The sequence below is a fragment of the Equus przewalskii genome, chromosome 17 (genome assembly GCF_037783145.1).
Source record: "Equus przewalskii isolate Varuska chromosome 17, EquPr2, whole genome shotgun sequence".
Classification (NCBI taxonomy): Eukaryota; Metazoa; Chordata; class Mammalia; order Perissodactyla; family Equidae; genus Equus; species Equus przewalskii.
Genome location: NC_091847.1, coordinates 57,230,806 through 57,256,157, shown reverse-complemented (window position 1 = coordinate 57,256,157; position 25,352 = coordinate 57,230,806). Strand labels below are relative to the sequence as shown.

The window sequence follows — 25,352 nt, the reverse complement described above, 5'->3', positions numbered from 1 at the left end:
CCAGGGCTAATTGTAGTTAAAATTCATTTTTAAAAATCATCAGTTTCAAATAAAATTAAGGCAAAATGGAGAGAAATCAGGCATCAGGTTTAGATTGATGGGGTGGCTAAAAGCGTAAATAAGAAACATGCACAGTCAAAACTGTCAAGACTCAGAAGTTCAAAATCAATTAATAAGCCAGGATTAAGAAAGCTGTATACGTAAGGCAGTGTAGAACTGACTGTGTTTCAAGCAGTTACGAGAACATACTTCTAATCTGGCAAATTCCATAAGAAGACTGAGCTGCTTAATCTCTGTCAACACCAATGAGAGACTATGTCCCAATTGAACCCTCACTCGTGGACGTCCCCTTGGATTGGTTTCTTGCTTTTCTTCAGATTCAGGAGACAGTTTCAGAACGTAATCACTCTGAGCTTCCAGCAAAATTCTAGGCCTTTTTCAATTTTATTTCTTATCAACAGTTATTATTATTATTATTATTTTAGCAAAGAAGAACAGCGAAATGATTTGAGGAGGTTCTTATTCTCTAGACTCATGGGAAGTTATTACTTCAGGTTGAGTCACTTCCCACCCCTAAAGATTTCCACTCAATTATGCTTTCCAGAGTACTGTTCAGGAAAGTTTATCTAATTTATTTATTTTTTTTAATTTTTTTTTTTTTTTGAGGAAGATTAGCCCTGAGCTAACTACTGCCAATCCTCCTCTTTTTGCTGAGGAAGACTGTCCCTGAGCTAACATCCATGCCCATCTTCCTCGACTTTATATGTGGGACGCCTACCACAGCATGGCGTGCCAAGCGGTGCCATGTCCACACCCAGGATCCAAACCAGCAAACCCCAGGCTGCCGAAGTGGAACAGGCACACTGAACTGCTGTACCACCGGGCTGGCCCCTGTTCAGGAATGTTTAACCAATAGGTGCTTAAATTGATCCTGTAATGTCACATTGATGCCCACAGGTGTGGAAATGCAAAAGTTTTTATTAAATATATTTTGAGGCAAAACATCATTACTACATTGCTTTTAATCGTTTGTGAGACTTTTTCTCTTTTTGACCCTCTCTGTTGCTTTCTCCTTTTCTATCTCTCCCTCCTTCTCTCTCTCCCTCCTTTCTTTTCTTTTCTTCCCCTTCCTGTATATTAAACTACTAGTAGATATGTGAGCATCCACTAACTCTTGCAAAGTATTTGGAATACAAAGAGATAGAAAGCACGTTTCCTAGGCTTAAGGAATTTATCATCTAGTTGTGGGGCATAGAGTAAATTCAAATTAATAAATTTTTATACAGAAGGTTGTTAAAGCTCAAAATCAGGTGAAAACGTGTAAACAAGTCCTAGTTCAATGTAGAGAAAAATTTCTGTGAGAACGGCAGTTGGAAGTGTTCCTAAAAAACACATAATCTGAACTACATTAAGACTGTATAAAAATTAGAATCACAGAGAATGAAAGAAGATACAGCTGGCCTTTAACGTGGGGCTGCAAAGGCATTGCATTAGTTTGGATTAAAGTTATCGATAGTGACAGAAAAAGCAAAATAACAGTGGTTTAAGAAAAATAGAAATGTATTTCTTGTTCACTTAAACACAGTTTGTAGGCCATCCACTTCTGCTGGTATGCCATGGTGTCAGGGACCCAGGCTTCTACTTTCTTTTGCTCTGACATCCTCAGCACACAGCTTTCACCTCAATGTCCTGTGCAGCATCTTGGGCATCAGTCATATCGACATCCCAGGCAACAGGAAGAAAGAAGCATGGTGGTTTCTTTTCCCTTTAAGGAAATACCCAGAAATCTTACTTGGCCTGAGTTTTGTCACATGGCCACACCTAGCTGAAAGAGAGTCTGGGAAATGAAGACTTTATTCTAAGTAACCATGTACCTAGCTAAGAATCTATTGATAGTCATCAGCACGGGAGTTGCAGCGTGAAGAGTGTGACACAAGTGTGAGGAGACAGTGACTGAAGCAAAGACTTTTTGCATCTCATGTGTCTAACAGGAAAAGAACCTGGCCATGAGTGGAGGCAATAATACGTATTTCTGTTAAAAGAAAAATCTAAGATTGTTTAATTTGACTTTAACCGTGAAGCTGCTGATTTTTTTTCTTTTTGGTTCATGGCCCCCTGATAGAAAAAAACTATTTATGATCCTTGCTGTAGGACATTAATTCTGAATTCTTTCTGAGTTTGTTCTTCTGGTGGTAGGTATCTGCTTAGGTGATTGCTGAATGCAACAATTGAGAGTGCTTTACTAGAAGGAATATAACTTGAACTGAAATTTCAGACAAGAAAGCCATTTTAAAAATCTCAAACTTCGGGGACTGGCCCGTGGCCGAGTGGTTAAGTTTACATGCTCCACTTTGGTGGCCCAGGGTTTCACCAGTTCAAATCCTGGGCGTGGACATGGCACCACTTGTCAGGCCATGCTGAGGTGGCATCCCACATGCCACAACTAGAAGGACCCACAACTAAAACTATACAACTATGTACCGGAGGGCTTTGGGGAGAAAAAGGAAAATAAAATCTTTTAAAAAAAAAATCTCAAAGTGCATTTTAGGTCTTGTGAAATGAAGTGAAAAAATGAATCTCTTTGAGTTAGTCCATCTGGATTTTTTTTTACTAAAAGAGAGATTAAACAGATAAGGTAGCGAGGCACAATCTTAATCTTTTCCCATTTTCAGTAATAGGCCTGGCTCAGCCCTTCCCCAATTCAACTTTTATCCAAGTCACATAACAGGCAATTAGTAAATCTCTATTCAAGTAAAAATGTTTATTTGCTTTTCTAATTGACCATTGTGACACTGGAACTCTGAGAGAAAGCATTTTAGCTTTTATAGTAAACAGTAAAAAACACTCGTAAAGCTTCTCACAAAACTTTGGAAGTTAAGATATATTCCTTATAAATGCCTCATTGTACTATTTGTGTTGCCAATTATTTTATCTAGAATCATTTGTTTAATTCCATTTCCTATTTTTTGGGACAACTTTGGAGAGGACATGTTTTTAGCAGACTATAATCACATGGGCAACAGGGATCTGGGCAAGTAGTTATTAACAGTACAGACAGAAACTTGGAGTGTGATGGTTTTAGACTTCCTGAGCTTCTTGACGCTATTTTAATGCACTAAGAGTATAAACTAAATTTAGATCCTGCTGACTGTTACCGGAGTGAAGTGTGTGCCTCTTTTGCAGACTATGCTAGATTTAGTCACTGTGTATTTCTGTCAAGCTGGGAATGCAGTTTACAGCTCCCATCCCTTCTAAGCATTTTAATAACTCTACGTATGTATATAATGACTGCTTTGATTTGCACCTGTTCATTTAAATTTTGTTGTCTCTAAAGCAGTTGGGGACACTTGTGTTGTTTTTCTTGTGGTCATTCCATTTTATTTTGATAAATCTGGAATTAAAGTTAATTTGTGACACAAAGTCTTTGTTACTCCCTAAGTATTTCTCTGGTCCATGGTTTCTCAGCCTGGGCACGATTGGCATTTTGGGTGGGATAATTCTTTGTTATGGGGGACTATGCTGTACGCTGTAGGATGGTTAGCAGCATCTATGGTCTCTACGCATTAGATGCCAGTAGCACTTCCCTCCATCCCAGTTGTATCAACCAAAACTGTCTTCACACATCTCCAAATGACCCCTGTGGAGCAAAATCACCCTTAGTTGAGGACTGCTACTCTAATCTGTCTACTGTTCTCCATCTTCTTCACTCCTACCCCAGTCTAGGCTACTGTCATCTCTCAGCAAACCATTGCAATGGTTTTCTGGTGGATCATCCGCCATATTCCTCAACTGTTCTCCAGTTCATTCTCCATACTGTGGCCAGGTTGATCTTTTCAAAACCCAAATCTCATCATGTTACTTCATCTTTAAAACACCATCACTGCTTCCCAATGACTTAGGACAAAGATAGAACTCCTAAAAATAGCCTGCAGCATTCATCCTAGTTGGACTTGCAGTACCACTTGGTTTCATCTCAACCCAGTTTCTCTTGCCAGTTCAGGCCCTTCTACCTGCCCTTCTCCCTGCTTTCACTTTGCTCTACCCCTCTCTGCCCACCTGGTCCACTCATACTCACCTATCAGTTCTGGCTTCAGTCTAGCCTCAAGCTGCCAGGATATTCTTATCTGATGACTTAGGACCAAGTCAGATTGACTTGCTATAGGTAATTCTAGGCCAAATGGACTAAAGCCAATCATCTAAAAACCAATTTACTAAAGGATCAAATTACTAAACTTAGTCACCAAACATACGGATTTAACAAATCCTTGTGTGTTTTTTTTTTTAACTATTTATAGTGTTTCCTACTATTAGTTTTTCATGAGTAGAGTTCAGAGAGCTATGAGGGCTGCAGAGAGTCAGTACTTGGGGATTCTGGCATCTTTGGGTTTCTCCCTATCTGAGAGCCCTGTCCCCCCATTCAGTTTTCCTCTCTGGGACTGGCAAACCAGCCCACACAATTTGTTGGCCTGTGTCTCCGTCTTTTCTCTAGTAGACAGTTGAAGTTGAATCAAATTAAACATTTCCTAAAATGTAGTTATGATAACACATTGAAAAGCAGAAATTTTCAAAATCTGTGAAAATATCCCATCCAATCTGTATTGCTTTAAAGTTTGTAAGTAAAGAAACAAAATTTGGTAAAATGTTGAAATTGATAAACTCAGCAATTTGTCATTTGGGGTTATAAGGAAAAGATCCTAAAAGTTTTAGAATACTGGCAAAATTGATAATGACTTGAAAAGGACTCAATAGGTATCAGTATCAAGTGAATATTTCCCATAGGAAATTTGGGTTATATTTATAAGAAAAATGTATCTACAATAACACCAAACTGCTCATTGGTGTTTAACTTTTGACAAATTAAATATTCTTTAAAAGAGTCTTAAGACCAATGTGTTTGTTTACTATAATCAAGAAGAATATGTCATAGTTGCCCAATTGCCATTCCCCATGTATTTGGTGATTACTCTAATAATAATTTGTGTCTCTTGCTTGATTGTAGGTTCCAGGAGAGCAGGAGCTGTGACCATGTTTGTTCATTGATTTTCTATAGAGCATATCCAAGTACCAAGCTCAAAGCGGCTGTTCATTTAAATGTTGTTGACTAGATAAATACTTTGTTTTAAAAATACAGTGTTAGCCTTCTAATATATAATAATGACATTGCAAGGAACTCCTGGCCTTAAGAAAGCTATTGATAATTCTGGACCTAATTCTGGGAAAGCAAAAAGAATATATAACAGAGTTTGTATATAGCATTTGCTGAAACGCTGTGCGTGTAAGACCAAGACATTTAACTTAGTCTTTTGATAGTTATACCAAACAACATTTCATTTTTCAGATAAAAGTCTGTGTGGTTTTTCAGTTGTATAAAAAGCATAGTTCTTTGTTAAGTTTAAGAAATGTGCCATAATGAGAGTGTTTTAAAATTAATATTGTAAAATAATATTTTCAAATAAAACTAAAACATGAATATTGTCTCTAGATTATAAAGATTCCAGTTAATTGTTGGCAGCAATGCTTATGTAGTTAGGGTTGGCCTATATCTAAAGTTGGTCAGGGTGAACATTGCACCCTCTCCAAAGGGGATGGAGAAGAGGGAAGGCAAGTGGAGGTTGCAGAAGGAATGGGAGCAACAGGTGGACTTGAAGGAAAAATTGCCTTTTGAATTCTATTCAGTGTCCCCTTTGAAAACTTCCATAATTCGAAACACGTGTTCTCAAATTCTCTCTATATCCAACCTTCTTATGGAACATAAATACCACTCATTTGAATCACTTACTTACCATTATGCAATTCACTATCCACAATTCTTCAAATATTTCAGATATATTCTAACTCCAAGAGATCCGTGAAGAAGTTTAAAGTATGCTGTTTGTATCTGTCTCTTGTTCATGGTGGCTTACTTCGTCGTGTGTTCTATAATTTCTGTTTGTTAGCTCACGTTTCCCTGGACTTTCTCTGTGGGTGCTCTGCAATGCCTGGGTTGAGGATGCACCCCTCTAGAAAGAATTATTTTACTTTCTTCTAGGTGCCCTAGGCTGCAACCAATCCTGGACCATGTATGCTACTTGTCTTGGTTTGAGGTTTCCTGGACCAGGCAAGTAGAGACTGTCTAAATCCTGAACCATGTAAGGGGAGGACTAAGGTTATAAATCCTCAGAAAGCCACCCCCTCTCCCTAATCTTTGGCCAAAACCGACAATTTTCCTTGCCACCCCCCTTTGCTGGTGAGCAGAATTTCTGCAGGGCTATTCTTCAAAGGCCTTGGCTTTGAGTTTCATTTTCCACTCCCCACCTTGAAGAGGAGCAAAGCCTTGATTTCTGCTCCCACTCAGTTGTCAGAACCCAAGACACTAGGATACCCATGCTGTCAAATGCCCTCACGGCAGCCATGGCCGTAGAGGCATCTTCCGAAGCTGATTTTCCATTTTTGGCCTCTGGGGATTCTTCTCAGTTTCTTTCCTAAGAAAGGAACTTTCTTTCTTAAATCTCTTATGCATCTAAAAGGATTCTAAGAATAATTTTATCCATTTTGCAAGTGGAAGGTTTTTTAGGATATCTAATCAATTCATTATATTGCTTGATATAGAATGCAACAATGATTCTATATTTAAAGAAGTATTTCTTTTAAGGAAAAGAAACAATTTTCCTTCCTTCTTTCCTTTTTTTTCTCTCCTCTTCCTCCTTCCCTCCCTCCATTCCTCTCTCCTCTGCTTTCTTTCTTCCTTCCTCCTTCCCTTACATCTGTCTATATAAAATAATTGATAATTTAAATAGAATTGCAGAGCTACTCTTGGAAGGAAAAGGGAATTTATAGTCATATAGCTTCCTTCATTATACAAACAATATTCAATTGACAGGAGACACCAAAGGTATTCTTTTGCTGAACTTTGGATTTTTTAAATAATTATAGCAACTAGTTAAATGAAATTAAATACAACCAACATTTATGTGTCACCTAGTATGTAGCTGTATGCTATGCAGATACAAATATGTTGAAATGCAATGCCTTTAAGGCTCTTCCAGAAGGAAACAGTGAAGACATAGAACTATGGTGGCTCCTAAGTTTAATAATTTTAACTTTAATACAAATTTCATTTTTGCACATAATACTTAGATGTCCCAAAACTTGAAGAACAAGGACTTTCATGTGCTGAACAGATTTTTAATATATTGGTGGTCAAGGAGGATTTGACTGTCACCTGAGGAAGCTGCTCAGGTGTGTGCAGGTTCTGGCGAAGGGTGGTTGGCCCTTGAGGAAAAAGGATGCCAGGAAACAGAAACCCTCCCCTACCTCATGACATGCGTGCCTCTATTTTGCCTTCAACTCTTTGAACTTAGAACATGTTTTCAGGAACACATTAAGTACAAATTAAAAATAAATTAAGTATGTCCTTACAAAGGGCTACTGAATCATCCATGACGCAGGCTAATCAGAGAAAGTTAAGAGAAATAATACTTTTAAGCTGAGCTTAAAAAGACATGGCAAAAGCTCATCATATCATGTGTAAGGAAGAGCGTGAGAAAAGGCAAGTATGCTTGAAAGCTCTTTGTGTGTCCAGGGAACTTTAAGTAGCTAACTTTAAGTAGCCTTTTCAAATAGACGTAGTTTACATATTTGAAGGCACTTTCATGTGATGATGGTAGCTAACATTCACTAGGCATTTGCATTTTGTCAGGCACTGTTATAAGTACTTTACACATAACTCATTTAATTCTGTCCTTGATCCTTTGAGGTGGGTACTATTATCAACCCATTTTACGCATGACCAAACTTTTTAAATAACTTTCCTGAGGTCATAGAGTTACAGGAGGGTGAGCCTGGACTCCCAGGCATTCTGACCCCAGAGCCCGCATTCTTAACCTTTATCTTCTATTGCTCACATGAAGGCTGGCTTTACTCTGAAGGATTTAATCAAAAGTTCTCATTCCTGAAAAAGTCAAATAAATGAAGAATGTTTTTCTCCCTTATAGACTCTGTGTTTCATAAAAATTGACTTATTCGTGCTCATTTTATTTAATTACATATTGCCTTTCTCTAAAAAAGAATGTGTAATTGAATGGCTGCCTTCTCCGTGGTGTGCTGGACCAGCTTGCAAGAGTTGATTATTAAATTTTCAGGAATTTTACAAGCCAGTTATTAAGAACAGTGCTGTTAAAAATTAAATTATGTAAATGTACATTAAATGAATTATATTTAAAACAAAGGTAAAAAATATTCAAAACCCAGTACTTCCTAATTATTTAACTACATTTTACTATTATCTATGCTCTTGAGTTTGTTTATGTCTATTGTACATTTCTGGTGGAAATACTATATAATGGTGTGCAACTGAACATCTCTTCCTAGCTCCACGTTCAGTAACTTCTGTCACATTGGTAGCTCGAAATTGACAATGGTGAGAGTAGTTATACCATGATTTGGTTAATGCTACAAGCCAGGGCTTTTTCCCCAGAGAGCTGGTTGTTCAACATTTACCACACCATCTCTTTCATCCCTGTTTTAGAACATTTTGCCTTAAGTTGATTCTCAGGAGGCATCTGATTGTATATAGAGTTTAAATGGTGTAGCAGAGACTTCTGATGTCTAAATTATATTAGTGCTACAATACTTAATAAAGGGAGTTTGGAAATATTCATCAGTTTTTCATTAACACACATTTCCGAAAATTGAGGATCCATCTTAGTTTTAATAACCACCAAAAGAAATGTCATCTTTGTTCCATGATCCCCAGTTAACTACTGCTTTTTGGTTTAAGAAACTCAAATTCATCACTCCAGAGTAAAACTTTATTTTGTTTTCTGTCTCAATTTGCTGAAAGTGGGAGCCACTCCGACACAGAAGAAAAGTCAAGATACCTAGATTCTGCTCTTGGCTCGACCACTAAATAGCCAGGTGACCTGTGCTTAGTAGTCTTGCCTCCCTGCACTTTAGAATCACCTGGCCCCTTTAAAAATATATAGATGACAGACCCCACCCTGATCCATTATATCAGAATCTCTGAGGGTGGAGCCTAGGTGATGGTATGCTTTGAAATGCTCTTGAGTTGGTTCTAATGTACAACCTATTTGAGGACTATTGGTCAAAGTATTTACCAAGAGGGTGAACAGCCTATGATTTAGGGTTCCAGCCACAGGGCCAGAACTCCCGCTTTCAATGCCCACTCTTGAACTTCCCAGCTATGTTACCTCAGATAAGTTACTTACTGTCTCTATGCTTCAGTTTCCTTGTGTATAAAGTTAGAAGAATAATAGGATATTAGAGGCTGGCCGATGGTGCGGTGGTTAAGTGCGCATGTTCCACTTTGGTGGCCTGGGGTTCGCTGGTTTGGATCCTGGGTGTGGACTTGGCACCGCTCAGCGAGCCATGCTGTGGTAGGAGTCCCACATATAAAGTGGAGGAAGATGCGCATGGATGTTAGCTCAGGGCCAGTCTTCCTCAGCAAGAAAGAGGAGGATTGGCAGCAGATGTTAGCTCAGGGATAATCTTCCTCAAAAAAAAAAAAATAATAATAATAATGTAACATTAGTTAATACAGGTAAACATTGAGAAAAGGATCTGGCACTGAACACTGAAGTGTTTGTTGCTAATATTATTATTACTAAGGATACTCTTAGTAGTTCTATATGTCATCTCCATACTTTGTAACATGTAACCATTTACATACTTAAAGGCTGCATCTTTTTTTTTTTTTTAAAGATTGGCACCTGAGCTAACATCTGTGGCCAATCTTTTTTCTTCTTCCCCTCCTCCTCCTCCTCCCCCTCCCCCTCTCCTCTCCCTCCTCCTCCTCATCCTCTTCCTCCTCCTTCTTCTTTCTTCTTCTCCGCAAAGCCTCCAGTACATAGTTGTAGATTCTAGTTGTGAGTGCTTCTAGTTGTGGCATGTGGGACGCTGCCTCAGCATGGCCTGATGAGTGGTGCCATGTTCGTGCCCAGGATGCAAACCGGTGAAAGCCTGGCCGGCTGAAGCACAGCACACGAACTTAACCACTCAGCCACAGGGCCAGCCCCCTGACGGCTGCATCTTGATGTTCTTTTTACTATACTTTTTGTCTTTCCTACTGTTTTATAGCCTATAATCATATCAATATTTCCCCTTTGAACTGTCAACATTTTTCATTTTCCCTTAAGTTGGAAAACTCCGGACAATGTGACGTGCTTCAGATGGCTCAAAGCCATAGCTGAACAATATCTGCTGTATCATTTCATAAATCTCTTGAATTAAGGCATTTTCATTGACTGAAAATGATATTTTCTTTGCATTATAAAGAATAAAACTTTTTTCTTCTGGTATACGAGGTGGCAAAAATAATTTTTATAGACCCTGTTCCCAACCAAGCAAAACGAAAACAGGAGAGAAAGATGTGATAAAGATGAGCAAGAAGAGCAAAATCTTTGATCAAATCTTTAAAAGCAAAACAAAGGAGAAAAATGTGTTTTCTCATCCATCCAGTTTGAGGGGGCTCGATGACTAACTAGATGGTGAACAAAGGAGAAGATCCTTATGAATATGCTACTTTAGGAGCAAAATTCATCGGGAAAAATAGCCAGAAAGGACTTTGATAAAGAAGAATTGAGAACTCTGGCAAACCAAAGACTATTACTTACTGTGGTTTCCTTCGGTGCCTGTTTTCCAATGCCTTTGATAGAGGAAAGGAAAGAGGTGAGGTGAGTAGATATGATGAGTACAATCAAAAACTATTTTGAAATTGAAAGTTGGACAATATTAATTCAGTACTGTGGTTTTCTGTAACCCTCATTTGATTTTATATTTAGAAGGTTATAGAAATTAACTTATTAAATATCACCATGTCATTAAATATTGATGACATAGTAACCAGTGCCCAAAATTGACTTATGGATGGCATGATCCTTCAGAGATTTAAGAGGAATGGAGCACCATCACTTGGGATTGACTTTTGCTCTTTTCTTCTTGTGATAAAAACTAAGTGTATTTACATGAAAGACCATTTCCCTTGGCTAGATTTGTCTGGTTGCAGACAATGGACTCAGGCTAACTCAGGAAGGAGGAGGTTTGTTGTGAGGATATAACAGCGAATCTCAGGAAACCCAAGGCCAATAATTGCAGCAGCCTGGGCATTGTGGAAACTGGTGTCAATGAAGTGGAAAACTGTGGGGAACTGTCTTCTCTCAGAGGCGGTCTCTGCCTCTCATGGTCTCCTGCCTTCTCAGCTCTTTATGCTCTGTTCTTCTCTCGCTAGTGACCTGTCCTTCTTCTGCATAAACTTTGGCTTGAACCTGACCCCTAGTGAAGCTAGTGAGGGCTCGGCAGTCTCCACCGCTTACGTCACTGGTTTCTCATCTTCCTGATTCTGAAAGGATTGATTGGCACATTGTTTTGAACCAGGCCACCAATCATGTCTGTGATGATTAGCTGCCCCTAAATCAGTCATCTGCACCTGGTCCTGGTCCAACCAGCCGTGGCTAGAATGGGATAGAGTCACATAGTACAAAGAGGGGTCACACCAGGCAGAAGAGACTGGGAGCTGGCAAGCCCTACAGGCATGTTTTGTATTCTGCCTTAATTACAAAATGGGGTTATCTAAGGCTTTTCCTGCTAAAAGTTGCAGTACATGTGCAGTACATAATTTCTGCAGAATATTAGTGAATAAAACCACAAGTTAGAATTCTTCCTGATCTACTGCTGCAGTTGCAGACTGTTAAAAGGTCACTTGATATTATATAGATATTTCTCTGAATCATTCACGTGAATCATAACACAATGACTACTGAATGTTAATGGAGGAAGCTATTATTAAGTTGGGAAAGAAACAGCAAATCATTATCTCTGAATCTCAGGATTTTTCCCTTTTTGGGGAGCACAGAGATAGAAAGTCGAAATCTCTCCAATTGTTATGCCATTACATCCCAAATATGTAACATAGATGTAATAAAAACTATAATACAGATGTCATTATGCACGCTGTTCATTGAAAGACACATAACATAATTATCTGGGGTTTTCTTTTTAATATGGATAAATGTGATCATTTTCAAGAAAACAACTGTGACAGATGAATCTAGGTGGAAAAAACAACATCAAAAGACCACAGGCATTTTTCTCAGACATTGAAGCCTCTTCGTAAGTTGTATAGATTAGCCCTTTCGGTGAGAGAAGTATGTGAGTGAATGAAAAGAGCTTGGTGATCAGAATGAGGAAACATGAGTCTAATGTAAACGCCCTGAGATCACAGCTCCTATAGCCTCAGCACTCAGAACAGTGCCTGGTGCAGAATGGGACTCAATCAAGATTTGGAGAATGAATAAATGTTCTCATGATTTTTCCCTCCACCAGCTGGGTGACATTAAGCAAAGTAATTTGTCCCTCTGGGTCTCATTGTCTCCATTAATAAAATGAGATGGTTTTGGAATAGTTTTAAGTATTGAGATCCTATGATTGTATGACATGGATTCAAAATTTTAAAACATCTGTTTGTTAAATCTTTTCTTAAAACTGCATTTTAAAGCAAGTAAACTTATTCCCTGGACAAAGCAAAATCCTTTATCTTTTCCTTATTAATATGGTTTAGGGTTGATATATGTAACTATCTTGGAAAAGTATATTACTGATAAAAATATTTTTATAGCTGATTCAACAATATAGATCAGATGTGGGGAAGCTGTACCGATACGCCTTTAAAACTATATTTCAGCAGTTTTGACTCCAGTGAATTCACCTTTTACAGAATATTTTAAATGATTTCTACTGTTGTTTTCAAACATCTACTGTACCCAGCTCTTTAAAGAATACAAAGCTGGTTGGTAATTTATTTACTTTAGATTTTATGTTAATGGAGAGCAAACCTTACAATCCCTTTGGGTTTCATCTCCCAGAGTGAGAGGCACCTAAACACTTTTGTTTGCAGAATGCCATCTCGCTTCTAAATTGTCCAACTTGTCCAAGGTTTTGTGGTCTTGTCCATCTCCCTCCAAACAAACGCCACAGGCAAGTTAGAAGCAGCACATCCCTCCAGGTGATGATCACTCACACGGGGTAAACAGTTGCAGAGCATTTTGCTGCCCTAGGCAAACTCTGCCTGAAAGGACAAGCTGGCTTTGCATAAAAATAAGCAAGGTAGGGTGGATGCCTATTAGGCAGGTAGAGATTTTTTTAAAAATTGGTAGCATTTCTGATTTAACTCTGTTGAAATACTTGACGCATCTGAGCATCTATCTTAAGAAAACTGACATTGCATTATTTGAACATCTGTTATCCAGTGTAGGAGGGGAGCAGGCGCTCTCTCTGGTAGCATCGTTGATGACATAATAAGTCTTTTGATGTGTCCTGTTGTGAATAGATCTGATGTGTCTGAACCATGTTAATTGTATGTCACAAAGTCGTCATGGAAATCTTCTGATGACATTGATAGAGAATAAACAGTTTAATGAGGGCTGCATTATAAAAGGTTTCTAGGGAGACATATCTTTCCAGCATATAAATTATTTCTTTCATGTAAGTTGAACACTTGGGTAGAAATGGCAATGCTACCATAGTGGTTAAAAAGATTTAATGCCTTGAAAGAAATGCAGGTAAGCCTATCCACGGGCTGGATCCCGCCATCACCTTTCCGCAGCCTCTTGACGCTCATCTATATGGATGCAGATACTACAGGTGAGGAGATTGGGTCCCTGAGGAGTTGTGAGAATTGATGGCTGGAGCTCACTATAAATATTGTATTACCATTATCCTCATTCCTTTTTATCTTGTTTATTTCACATCACTTACTGTACATTTGCACTGTGACAGTGATCAATGCGAGCTTCCTGCATCTTTAGTCCGCTGGCTTGCCCAGGTCTATAACCTTACTCCAGTCGAATCAAAGGATCGTTAGAGCCCAAAAGAAATTTGAGAACTTGACAAATTCTCAACGTTTACTTACTTAAGGTTTCTAAGCGAGATTATCTAAATTAGCTAGTTCTGCCTGCGGGTTTTTGTAAATTACATATATTGTCTTTTAAATGCCAAATCCCTTCCACTGCAATTTTTAAGATGAGTTTTTTCAGTACAAATTTTTAAGCTCAAATTTGGTACAATTTTTAAGATGAGTTTTTTAGTACAAAAAAATGTAACACTACAGAAAAGAGTAAAGTAAAATTTCCCATGCACTGGCAATGTTAACGTATTTTGGAGTATTTTCTTCTAAACATGTTTCTGTAGATATGAACATATATGAAGATTCACATAGATATTGGATATGCTTCTTTTACATAGATGACCTGTGTAGTTTACCCACTTCTACATAGTTTTCCCCACTTGTTATACAGAGAACATTTTCCTATATCACTAAATATATTTTATAGTATTTCATAACATCAACATACCCATTCCTCTGCTATTGAGCATTTAGGATATTTCTATATAGTTGTGACTATACATAATATAGCGAACATCTTCACTCATACAACAATTTTAAATCTTTTTATTCTTTATTTCTCTTTTCTGGGTGCATTCTGGATTCTCAAACTCAGAACTCATGTAACTCCCTATCTGTTCACAGTATTCAAATAAGTGGCAGCCTAGTTAATCGTAATTATCTTTCATCTACAGAGAGCTGTACTTGTGGAAAATTGAAAAGCTCATTAGGTTACAATTTTTCCTCAGTTAAGCCCATCTCACCAGAAATAATAGTAGTTAATGCCTTTAGGTGGTCTTAAGTAAAAACTAAGCACTAAGTGTTAAAAATGAATGCTGCTAAAGTATTTTACATATATTTTAGACGCTAAATATAAGGACTCTTGAATTAATACATAGGATGTGCTAAACTTAATATTTAGCATGATAGAAAAATCTGAAATAATGTTATAGTTCAAAGTAAAGCGATTACTCTCAGATACTTCCATTCTCCCCTGAAGGAAAAAAAAAAAAAATCAAAATGAAACAAAAGGACCACTTGGTTTTTTGGAACAAATTTCCTTTGACTTAAAAATGATCTGGATTTTCAATTCCAAAAAATGTTAAATATTTTACGTTCTCTGGAAATCCTTAGAGAAAAGCTTTAGTTCAAGCCTGCTGTCTCAATTCACTGGTTTGTATAAGGAAGGAGCTCGGAAGGAGCACTGGGTGGGAAGACTTGTGACCTTGGGCGATTTGCTTATTCTCTCTTAGCCTGCACGTCTTCATCAGGACAAGGGTTGTTATGAGAATTGAATGTAAAGCACTGAAGAGTGAGCGCCGGCACAGAACTGGCTCTCAGCAAATGCTCGCTCCTGATTTTCAATGATAATGACAGATTATTTCAAGAGATGGGTTTTTAAAATAACTTCTCTCCTTTAATGAAATTTATCAACTGAAACTGTGCTAGTAGGTGAATGGTTGCTATTTTGCCATAAAATTATAAATATGTAGACAATTTGAGAGATGATTAATAGGACACCAAACAGAAATGAAAAGTTAAAACTCCAAAGTTAAGCAATTCTGATGTCCCCAGGCGCACTCTAATTTCTTTATGTATCGCTAATTGGTCAAAAATAATTAAAACAATGACTTAAATTTGTATAGCAATTTAGGATTTCAAATACTGTCATATTTAATTGGTTTGATCCTCACACAGCCAATATCACAGAAGCTGTTGGAAGGCGAGCGATTGGCCTGAGGCCAAACTACCTAATTAATACTAAAACAGAATAAAAGATATCTTATTTCTATCTCTGTTAGTTCTTTTAACCATCAAGTAAAGGAAAAGAGAAAAATCAAAACAAAAATGATAGATTATCTAAATCTTAATGGAAGAGGAAACTTCTTACCAAATCCGTGCTCATGAGGCCAGCCCTGTGACCTGGTGGTTTAAGTTCGGCGTGTTCTGCTTTAGCTGCCCAGGTTTAGTTCCTGGGCACAGACCTATACCACTTGTCAGTGGCCATGCTGTGGTGGTGACCTACATACAAAATAGAGGAAGATTGGCACAGATGTTAGCTCAGGGCGAATCTTCCTCAAGCAAAAAAAGAGGAAGACTGGCAATGGATGTTAGCTCAGGGTGAATCTTCCTCAGCAAAATAAAAAAAAGAAGAAGAAGAAGAAGAAGCAGCTGTACTCTTAAGAGGTTTTAGTATCAAAAACCAAAAATTGAAAACAAATGAGCTGTGTATGCATCTTAAAAACTAGAAAAAAATGTATTAAAATCAAAGTAAGTTAGGGGGCCAGCCCAGTGGTGTAAGTTTGCAAGCTCTGCTTTGGTAGCCCAGGGTTTGTGGGTCCAGATCCTCAGTGCAGACCTACACACAGCTCATCAAGCCATGCTGTGGCAGCATCCCACATACAAAAAAAAATAAAGCAAGTATGAAAAAACCAACAGCTAGTTCTTCTGTGGGGGACGGGGGAGCAGAATCTACTTAAACAGACAAATACAAGACCAGCTTGATTAAGGAAAAATTAAAGTACAAATATAAAACATCTGAGTTTTAACTAACTTTCCCAAAATAACTAGTCCTACTGCCATTCAAACTTCTAAGAGAAAGAGGGAGTGAGTTGTAGTCATCTCTCCAATTCTGTTTATGGAGTTACATATACCTAATATCCACCACCTGGTAAAGATGCTATGTTAGTTTGCTAGAACTGCCGTAACAAAGTACCACAAACTGGGTGCCTAACCACAAATTTATTCTCACAGTTGTGGAGTCTAGATATCTGAAATCAAGGTGTTGGCAGGACTGGTTCCTTCTGAGAACTCTACGGATCTCTTCCACACCTCTGTCCTTGGCTTGTACATGGCCATCTTCTCCCTGTGTCTCTTTATGTGATTTTTCCTCAGTATCGATCTGTATCCAAATTTCTCACTTATTTATAAATACACCAGTCATATTGGATTAGGGTCCACCCTAATAACCTCATTTGGGGCCAGCCCAGTGGCTGAGAGGTTAAGTTCACATGCTCCACTTTGATGGCCCAGGTTTTCACCAGTTCGGATCCTGGACACAGACGTGACACCGCTCATCAGGCCATGCTGAGGTGGCGTCCCACATAGCACAACTAGAAGGCCCTACAACTAGAATATACAACTATGTACTGGGGGGCTTTGGGGAGAAGAATCAAAAAAAGGAAAAAGGTTGGCAACAGGTGTTAGCTCAGGTGCCAATCTTTAAAACAAAAACCCTCATTTTAACTTGATTACCTCTATACAGACCCAATCTCCAAATAAGGTCACATTCTGAGATACTGGGGGTTAGTATCTTCAACATTTGAATTTTGAGGGGGACACAATTCAAACCATAACAGATGTCCTTTTTCTTTGATTGATCAGTCATTTACTTTCATGAGGTTTTTCCTAATAAAACTTTGAAAGAGGCCACACCCTTTTGTAAAAGCTTTTAAACATTACGTAATTTTAGAGCTGGAATGGACCATAGAAATCTACTCTAACAATACCTTTATCCGATTACTCAGAAAACAAGCTGAGCGATATCTGGGAACTTTACTGTCGGTCAATTATATCTTGGCTTTCTGGTATCACCTCCTGCAAATTCCTCACACCACTGGAGGGCTGCGCAGGGACTCCAGTCAGTTGTGGGCCTGTGTTGGAGTCTCTAATAGGAGAAGTCTTGCTCCTATCTTCTTGTTCTTCCTGGTATCCTGCCTTGCTATCAACCACTGCTGGCTTTGGGCCTGGTCAAGTGAGCATCCACCGTTGCCTCTGGCTTTTTTCCCTCTGCTTTCACAGAGCTCCACTGGAATATTTATGCAGTTTGGTGTTTTGGTTTTTAAAACTTCCTATGGAGATAAACTGTCACAGAACTGTCTTCATATAGTTTTAATCATTGAGGCAACGACAAAGGTTTACTGTAATTGATTTGGAATCAAAAGTAGTTTTTTCAGAAACGTATTATACCACTGGCATTTAGGTGTCCTCCAGTGGTGCTATTCTTATTAAATTGCTATTTACTTGAAGGTGAAATAGTCAATGGTTCTCAAACCAAAGATACTGCTTCAGTAGACCCCTGGTAGTCCCAGACATCTCCATTTTTAGCAGACATCCCGGTGATTTTTAGGTAGTCTTCACACCTCACTTTGAATAATAACAAAAACCTACTTTAAATCAACATGTTGATCATCAGTTTTTAAATCACTGCTACTAGGAACGATTGTTTTATTTCCCAATAATGTATTTTATCAAACCTAAGATTTTTTTGTCACATTACTTTATATATCACTAAGAAAGAAAAAAACTGTCAATAAACTATGACACAGAGCCTTAAAGAGAGTCCCTTTGGACCTGTGAATTATTCACACCGACACCTCATCACTTTGAAATTTCTGTGCAGAGGGATTTGCCCACTTAGTTTCCCTTCAGTTGCGTTACTGGGCCTGTGATAGGCAAAACCTTTACCACAAGCACCACAGCTTCTTCCACTTGTGGTTACCTTTCTTCTATCCTCTAATACAGTGGAATGCTGCTTTCCAAGAAAATCTGAGATTGCTGTCATTCCTCCTCCACGTGTGCTTCACTAATAAGAAATATAGACCCCATACCTGTTTATATGCCATCATTGTATACAATGGCTTTTATTTTTAGAGCCAAATCATGGTGTGGCTTTAAAAAAAAAAAAGTGTCAGTTTAAAAAAACATTGTTATATGGCAGTTAAACTCAGCACATGATATCACTCAAAAATATCAAAAAATATAAAAAATATGACCAAGTCCATGCACACACTGACATGGACCAGTCCCGAGTGCTGCCTTGTGTATCGTTATCATAAGGTGTGATTAGTTGTAGACACAGTCTGTGAAAATGGTGGGGGGGGACAATCTTACAATCTACGTAATATGGTGATACACCAATTTACAATGGAAACTGTTCTCATGCTAACTGATGGAGTAACATAATGAGCCAGAGCAATGGTTCTCCAAGTGTAGTCCCAGGACTAGCAGCATCAGCATCACCTGGGAATTTGCTATAAATATAAATTCTCAGGCCTGCCCTAGACTGAATCGGAAACTCTGGGGAGTGGGCCCAGCAGTCTGTTTTAACAAGCCCTCCAGAGGATTGTGATGCACAGTCAAGTGTGCGAACCGCTAGGTTAAAGTGAATGGGCAGTCCAGGGCAGGGAAAGAGGCCTCCTTCCACAATAGAGAGGAATGTTTATTGATATGAACACACACATCCCTCTAGTTCTATTGAGTTTACCCAAGATAAGAATTTATGTATGTCATCCTTGAGACCACTACATTCAAATATATGGTTGTTATATAAAAGGCCTACATTTTCTAATGGCCAAAAATAAACAGACCTTGATATGTTTTACTGTTATCATCCTTAGCCGTCTCTCTCTCTTTGTTCTCTTTGCTCCAAACTATCCTTTCTTCCTAGTCTCTCCCCGCTTTCCTTTTATCATCTAGATTCATTTCCATTTTAGACTTTTCTTAGACTCTCCTTCACTTTTTCTGTTTTTAGCTTTTCAAACTTACTTTGAGCAAAATAAAAGTAGCTAGTCATATAAAAGTTGAATCCCCAAATTAAGGAATGGAGAAATACAGAACCATGAGCAAATGCCTATAAAACGTCACTGCTCAAGGATTTGGACCCAGGAACATACAGTTTAACTGCTGCCCTCTGTCATGTGAAAGGTAATGTTTGTTGCAGGGTAATACTAAAATAATTATTAAAATATGTAATATTTGGAAGTGTCATTTTATTTTCTAGTTTAGAAAACATAGTCTCAGAGATCACATTAAACTTATTGGCTTTAGTGTTGGCTGGCATGCTGTGTGTTCTTCCTTTGGGCTCAGATAGGTTTTTCTTTTTAAATTGTTAATACACATCCAGTAGAAAAATAAAAAGAAATGAGATGTTCCTTTGCTGAATGTTCACTGCAGTATCCTCATTGCTTTAAAACTGTAAGGTTTGTTCTCTCCGGAGAAACCTATTTCAGAAATAATTATCTTTGTATTGGAGTCAAACAAACAATCCATTGTGAAGCTGAAATCTCATTGGAGGTTCAAGCTCATAACACCAAATAATAAATAGGTTTGTATTCTCTGATCCTTGATGAGTGATATAATTTTAATGTTCAGTCTTCCCTTAAAACATGCATATTATGCAGAGTTTATTTTGTGGCAGCGTTTCTTTCTAGTTTATAGTGAAATGGATTTTAAATTCTTAAAGAGGAAAAAAACATTGGGGAAAAAGAGGGGACTTATGTTTTTTTAAATATGATTTTATAAGCTTATTTACGTAAGTTAAAATTTTTTTTTTCTTTGTGAACTTAGCAGAAAATCTTACTGGGAATTTTAGAGAAACAACATGATCGATTCAGAATTTATGTCTCCAACTCCAGTGAAGTAACCTACTTTTCCATCATTTTTTTTGGCTCTGTAGGCTGAGGAGGCAGCATCTACTGACAGTCACTGTATTGTTTGTTAGTTTCAACAAGGTACACAGTGAGCAAGTGGCGTTGGTCCAGTACTCCAGTAGCCTTAAGGTACAAGGAAGAGTTTGTGAAGGCTCACGCTGTATCTGTAATAAAACGTGTGGCAGGTTAGCGTACTTCTCGGCTCTTTAAACCTTTGTTGTACAGAAATTACAGACTGGCTGGATTGACTATTGCAAAGAAACATGCTTCTCGGTAAGTAACATAACTTACAAATGGTAGATTTGTCCTAAAGTGATAGGAATAGAGAGAGAGAGGTATCCTTGGCTTTGGCTGTAGTTTTCCAGATTTATATAGGTTGCATATAGTGCTGAGCAACGCTATGACTAGTATTATTTGACCTATGAAGCTTTTAGGTGATGTGGTTTGGCGACTCAGAATGATCTTGGAAATGTGTGTGTAAGTTAAAGAGGCAGTCATGACTAGAATAACTATACTTTTTTCCGTCTGTTAAGATGAGTGTAATATTTTGGGATTTAATCAGTAGTTGTTATAGACAACAGAGTCTTCAAGATTTAAATGTTAGCATGACTTCTGGTTTAAAACGGTATGTTGGACTTCCATGTACTGTTAAAATGTTATGGTATATTTTCTAAAAAGCGCCGGTTCTACATGATTATTTTATTAATAGTTAAAATATATGAAAATGTCTAGATTGTCAGTTTTAAAATGAATTTCAAATAGTAAAACATTGAAAAGGTAAATTATTAGTATGCTGCATATTTTTAGTAATATTCACAATTATATCTTATACAATATAAAATATTTTTAAATACAGTGTTTGCATGCATTAGTCTTAATAGAAATTTGCCAAAACCATTCACAGAAGATCTGATATAGGAAGCTTTCTCACTTTATAGAGAAGCGTAATTAAATAAGAATTTCATTGGAAGCTATATAAACATTTTTAAACTGCTTCATTTACTGTCAAGTTAATATTGTGAATCACTGGCTGAATTTTATGCCTTGGATTATTTATTTGGAAAATAACATTTTCCTAATAGGATATGTCAGTAAGTGCATGATGAGTTGAGGAATTTTCCAGTTAATAAGGGCTATACAAACATCTGAAACCTCCAGGAAATTAAGTGAAAACATCTTTTATTGCAATGGTTATACTTTGACCAGTTGTACACATTACTTCACATGTGAGAACAATTTCAGCCTTTATTTTGGAGTTATTTATAATGTTACTATTTAAGGATGTTTGATAATCCATTTGGGACATAGTGAACATAGCTATGTTGGTAATTTAAAATGTAAATTATATTTTTACTTTGTTGTCAGTGCATCTAAATGTTAGGTCAGTCTGCACAGAGAAAATCTATTGTTGATGAGGTATTTTGGGGGTCAATTTTTGCTGCAATTTCAGATCTATTTATTATTCTACTTGGTAGCAGTGTACTGTTATGAAGAAAATACTGGTCTAGGAATTAGGAGACTCAGGTTTGGGTCCTGGCTCCTCAACACTGCTCCTAACCATTGGGTTACCTCCTCTATAGAATGACTTCTTAGAGTTTTACTTTGTTTTTGCTATTCCACTTCTAACGTCTTAGTTTTCATTATCCTGTCATGTCAGAGGTGATATATTCATATACAAAATACACTGGAAATTTTGAACAAGGGCCATCCTTTCACATGAGAGCTCACTTCAAATCACAAGGCTCAATGCCATTGGTAGGGAATGAGTGATATAGACAATTTAGGACAGTGGTCCTGGCCTCTGGAAAGTGCACCTATGCTTGTATGAAGTAGACACCGTTTTGTTTATCCTAATACACACATATGTTTCACAACCTTCAAAGTCAGAAAATTCTGACCAATACCCATCTTGACAATGTTTATAAAGAAAAAAGTGATCCTTCAATTGAAATCATCTACACAGTAGCTTCTTACATGCAAAATCTCAAAATATTTACACGCCATATCCACTACCTCTCCATTTGCTCAAGATTTCTGCATTTGATTGGAAATGAAAAGTTTTCAGTCTTGAGTCTTTCTGTTATTTCACTGAGATGATTCACTGTGGCTGAGGTGGTAAGCAGGAGCTTCAGATGACAGTTTGAAATTCTCTTCCTCCACTTCTGAGCAGTTTAAGAAAGAACGCCTGTCCTTTCTGAACTCATCTCCTCTGTAAATGAGGATACAAATATTTATCACATAGGATTGCTGTAAGGATTAAATAGATAATATTTATAAATGTCAACTGTGCTACTCGAGACTTTAAGTTGGTGATCAATAAAAGGTAGACAATTATTGTTTTGTTAAATTATTGACTATTGACTTCTGTTTGGATTCACCATACTTTCTAGGATTGCTGAAACTAAGTTATTTACTCCAGTGTTCCAGTATGATGAGTGAATTATTTCCCTGTGCGAATTTAGAGTCAACCAGAGCTAACTCTAAATTATAGTTGTGAGCTATAATTATTTCAATGGTTAAGACCATTTTGGCCCCTGGGAGTTAAAAGTTATATTTTACAGTGCATGTGAAAGAAGTATTTGTGAATTCATCTCTGTCTTCTATTCATACGTAGGTTAAAATGAGCCATGGTGTCAAGAAGTTTCTTTGGAACATTACATAAACTTGTTCTTGGCCACATAGCAAATGGGAATATGCAAACAGGACTCAAAGGAACCAAACAGAAAATCCTTCACAGGCAGGAAACCTAATATTTACACACTAATCAATAGGGTGATGGTCACTAAGGTGGAGTATGACTAAGATTTCTTGTTCATCATGAATGGGAGCTAGCATCTTAAAGGACTTTCTTCATGTTAGCAGGTTCAACAGGACTAGATTGACAGGTATTTCGGCACCAGAGGCTCTTTGTTCTCCCCACTGCCCTGCTCCCTCACATACTCCTTCCTTCCCCTGCTAAATCGGCTCTCTGCTCTTCTATTCACACTCAGATATAAATGGCCTCTAGTGGTTCACCAACATTTTCTATGTATTTGCATTTTAACACACTGAAAAACTTTAAGCTAAAAAGCTAACGCCCTAATCCCATGCAATTTTAAATAATAGCCAGTGGATTGGGAGGTTTTAAAATAAGGAAGAAAAACAAAGAGGTACATCCTCTAGATTATACATTCTCATTGCCCCCTATGAGACAAAGCTTCATTCTAGGAGGCAAAAAACTTTAACTCTTTTTATGCGTAAAGCACAGATAGATGTATAGTATATAAACAGACATAGGGTGTATCTGTGGTATTACAATTTTATGGAGAGTGATTAAGAAAAAGACATCAAGAAGACCCTTTAGGGATGCAATGATGAAAAAAGAAAGTTGAGAAACATGGTTCTAGATGAGGATCTCTAAGGGCTCTATAAGCCTATAGAGTACTGATTTTACTGAAATGTTTCTAAACGTTTGCAGTATGAAGTAGCTTATGTCTGACTTAGTACTTATATTTGAAGCCAGTATTGATGTTCTAATAAGTGAATTACGGTCATTTGTTGTAACTTTTGCTCTTTTTAGTTATAAGAGGAAATAGATAGGAGGGACTTGAGAACAAGACATCCTTGGATTTGAATTCCAGCTCCCTCTCTTTGTTCTGTGATCCTTGGCAGATCACTTACCCTCTTAAGCCTCAGTTTCCTTGTCTTTAGTTTACTTGGGGATCATAATGTCCACCTTGTAGAATTCCAGTATCGTAAAGATTAATCAAAATAATGTACATCAAACCTTCTGCACATTGCCTAGTACATGACAAGTCCATGCCAACTGGTAGCTATAATTTTATGTGTTGTGCCTTTTTATGTTGATTACTGTCTTTTAAAATTATTATAGAAAAACAGATTTAAATTTGGGAGACAAAAGTATTATTATCCACAAAATACAGAAGTCTCTCTAGGACAATGTTAATCCTATCCATAAAAAGAAAGATAAACTTCTAGTTTTTCTTTAAACCAGTGACTACACCTATTGACATAAACCAAAAACAGAATAAAATCTAAATTTAACTTTTTTCTTTTTTGCTCAGAGGTAACCCTTGGCTAAATTAGACATTTAACATCTCTAGATGCTAATGTAGTCTATTAAATGTAGAATGATTAATCGTTCTGGCAGTTCTATTGAAATGTATTTTCTTTGACTACTACATTGAACTTACTCAGCTGTAAAGTCATTGTTTTATTTTCCCCAGTACCATGAGAACTCAGTATCATTTGGAATTCATATCTGTTTGTGACATCACTTTCGCCTAGAATGTCACCATTCCCTTTGTCTATATAGATGATATTTGCTTTTAGATATTTACCAACCTGCGTGGAATTGTATGCTAAAGAAGTTGACTGAGAGGACATAATGAGAATCAGACAGTATTTCAAACTTACGAATTCCTGTGGAGTTGAGTGAATTTCAGCATTGATACATCTCTGTGGAAGATTTTGTTTCCTTGAAAGGAGCGTGCACAATTCATTCTCTCTTTCTTATTCTCTACCCCTCAAATGATTGTCCTGCTTTTGTGATATACTATTAAAACTCTAACCTGCCAACCTCATTCTCAGGTTATTTTGCTTTCTTTTACTTTGTAAGATTAATACCCACCTCTACAGGAGAAAACCTGATGGAGAAGGAGGAGTGCTTTCACTGTAAAGATTGTGATGTGGCAAAGTAGAATAGATGAGCGACTCTGAAGTATATGATGCGTTCCCCTTTGCCTTTTCAACTTATCTTCTTTTTAGGTAATCTATCTTGTCAACAATGTTTCCACTCTTCTGTGATAGAAGTCCTTTAATAACAAATAACTGTGGAGATATGTCCTCTGTTCCCGAGCCTGCTTTGTAATTTATGGCTGTAACAGCAGAAAAAGGAGTTTGAGGAGCAGAGTTAAAAGAACACTATAGGTTTCTTTCCTCTATATGTAGGCAGCACATTTCTCCAGCAGAAACAATCCGCAAGTAGTGGAATTCAGAAAGCACCAATGATACAGTAATTTAAGACTCTTCCTAGCTTTCCAGGG

The 25,352-nt window shown here is 37.5% G+C and overlaps 1 protein-coding gene and 1 long non-coding RNA gene across 21 annotated transcripts in view; one reads left to right on the top strand and one right to left on the bottom strand.

Moving 5' to 3' along the window:
• Positions 1 to 25,352, top strand: part of ZNF385B (zinc finger protein 385B) — a 385,687-nt gene that overhangs the window by 173,056 nt on the left and 187,279 nt on the right. Inside the window, exon 1 of one of the 20 annotated variants that reach the window (XM_070581608.1) lies at positions 20,439 to 20,580. The exons of the other annotated variants lie outside the window; for them this stretch is intronic. Coding sequence (XP_070437709.1) covers positions 20,571 to 20,580 — 10 coding nt within the window. The 5' untranslated portion in view covers positions 20,439 to 20,570. Of the gene's footprint in view, positions 1 to 20,438; positions 20,581 to 25,352 lie in introns of those variants that run through there. 20 annotated transcript variants of the gene reach the window in all.
• Positions 19,628 to 24,545, bottom strand: LOC139076823 (uncharacterized). The gene is made up of 3 exons (XR_011528810.1): positions 24,501 to 24,545; positions 22,321 to 22,516; positions 19,628 to 20,471 (listed from the first exon to the last, which is right to left on the bottom strand). It is a non-coding gene; the product is annotated as an uncharacterized lncRNA (long non-coding RNA).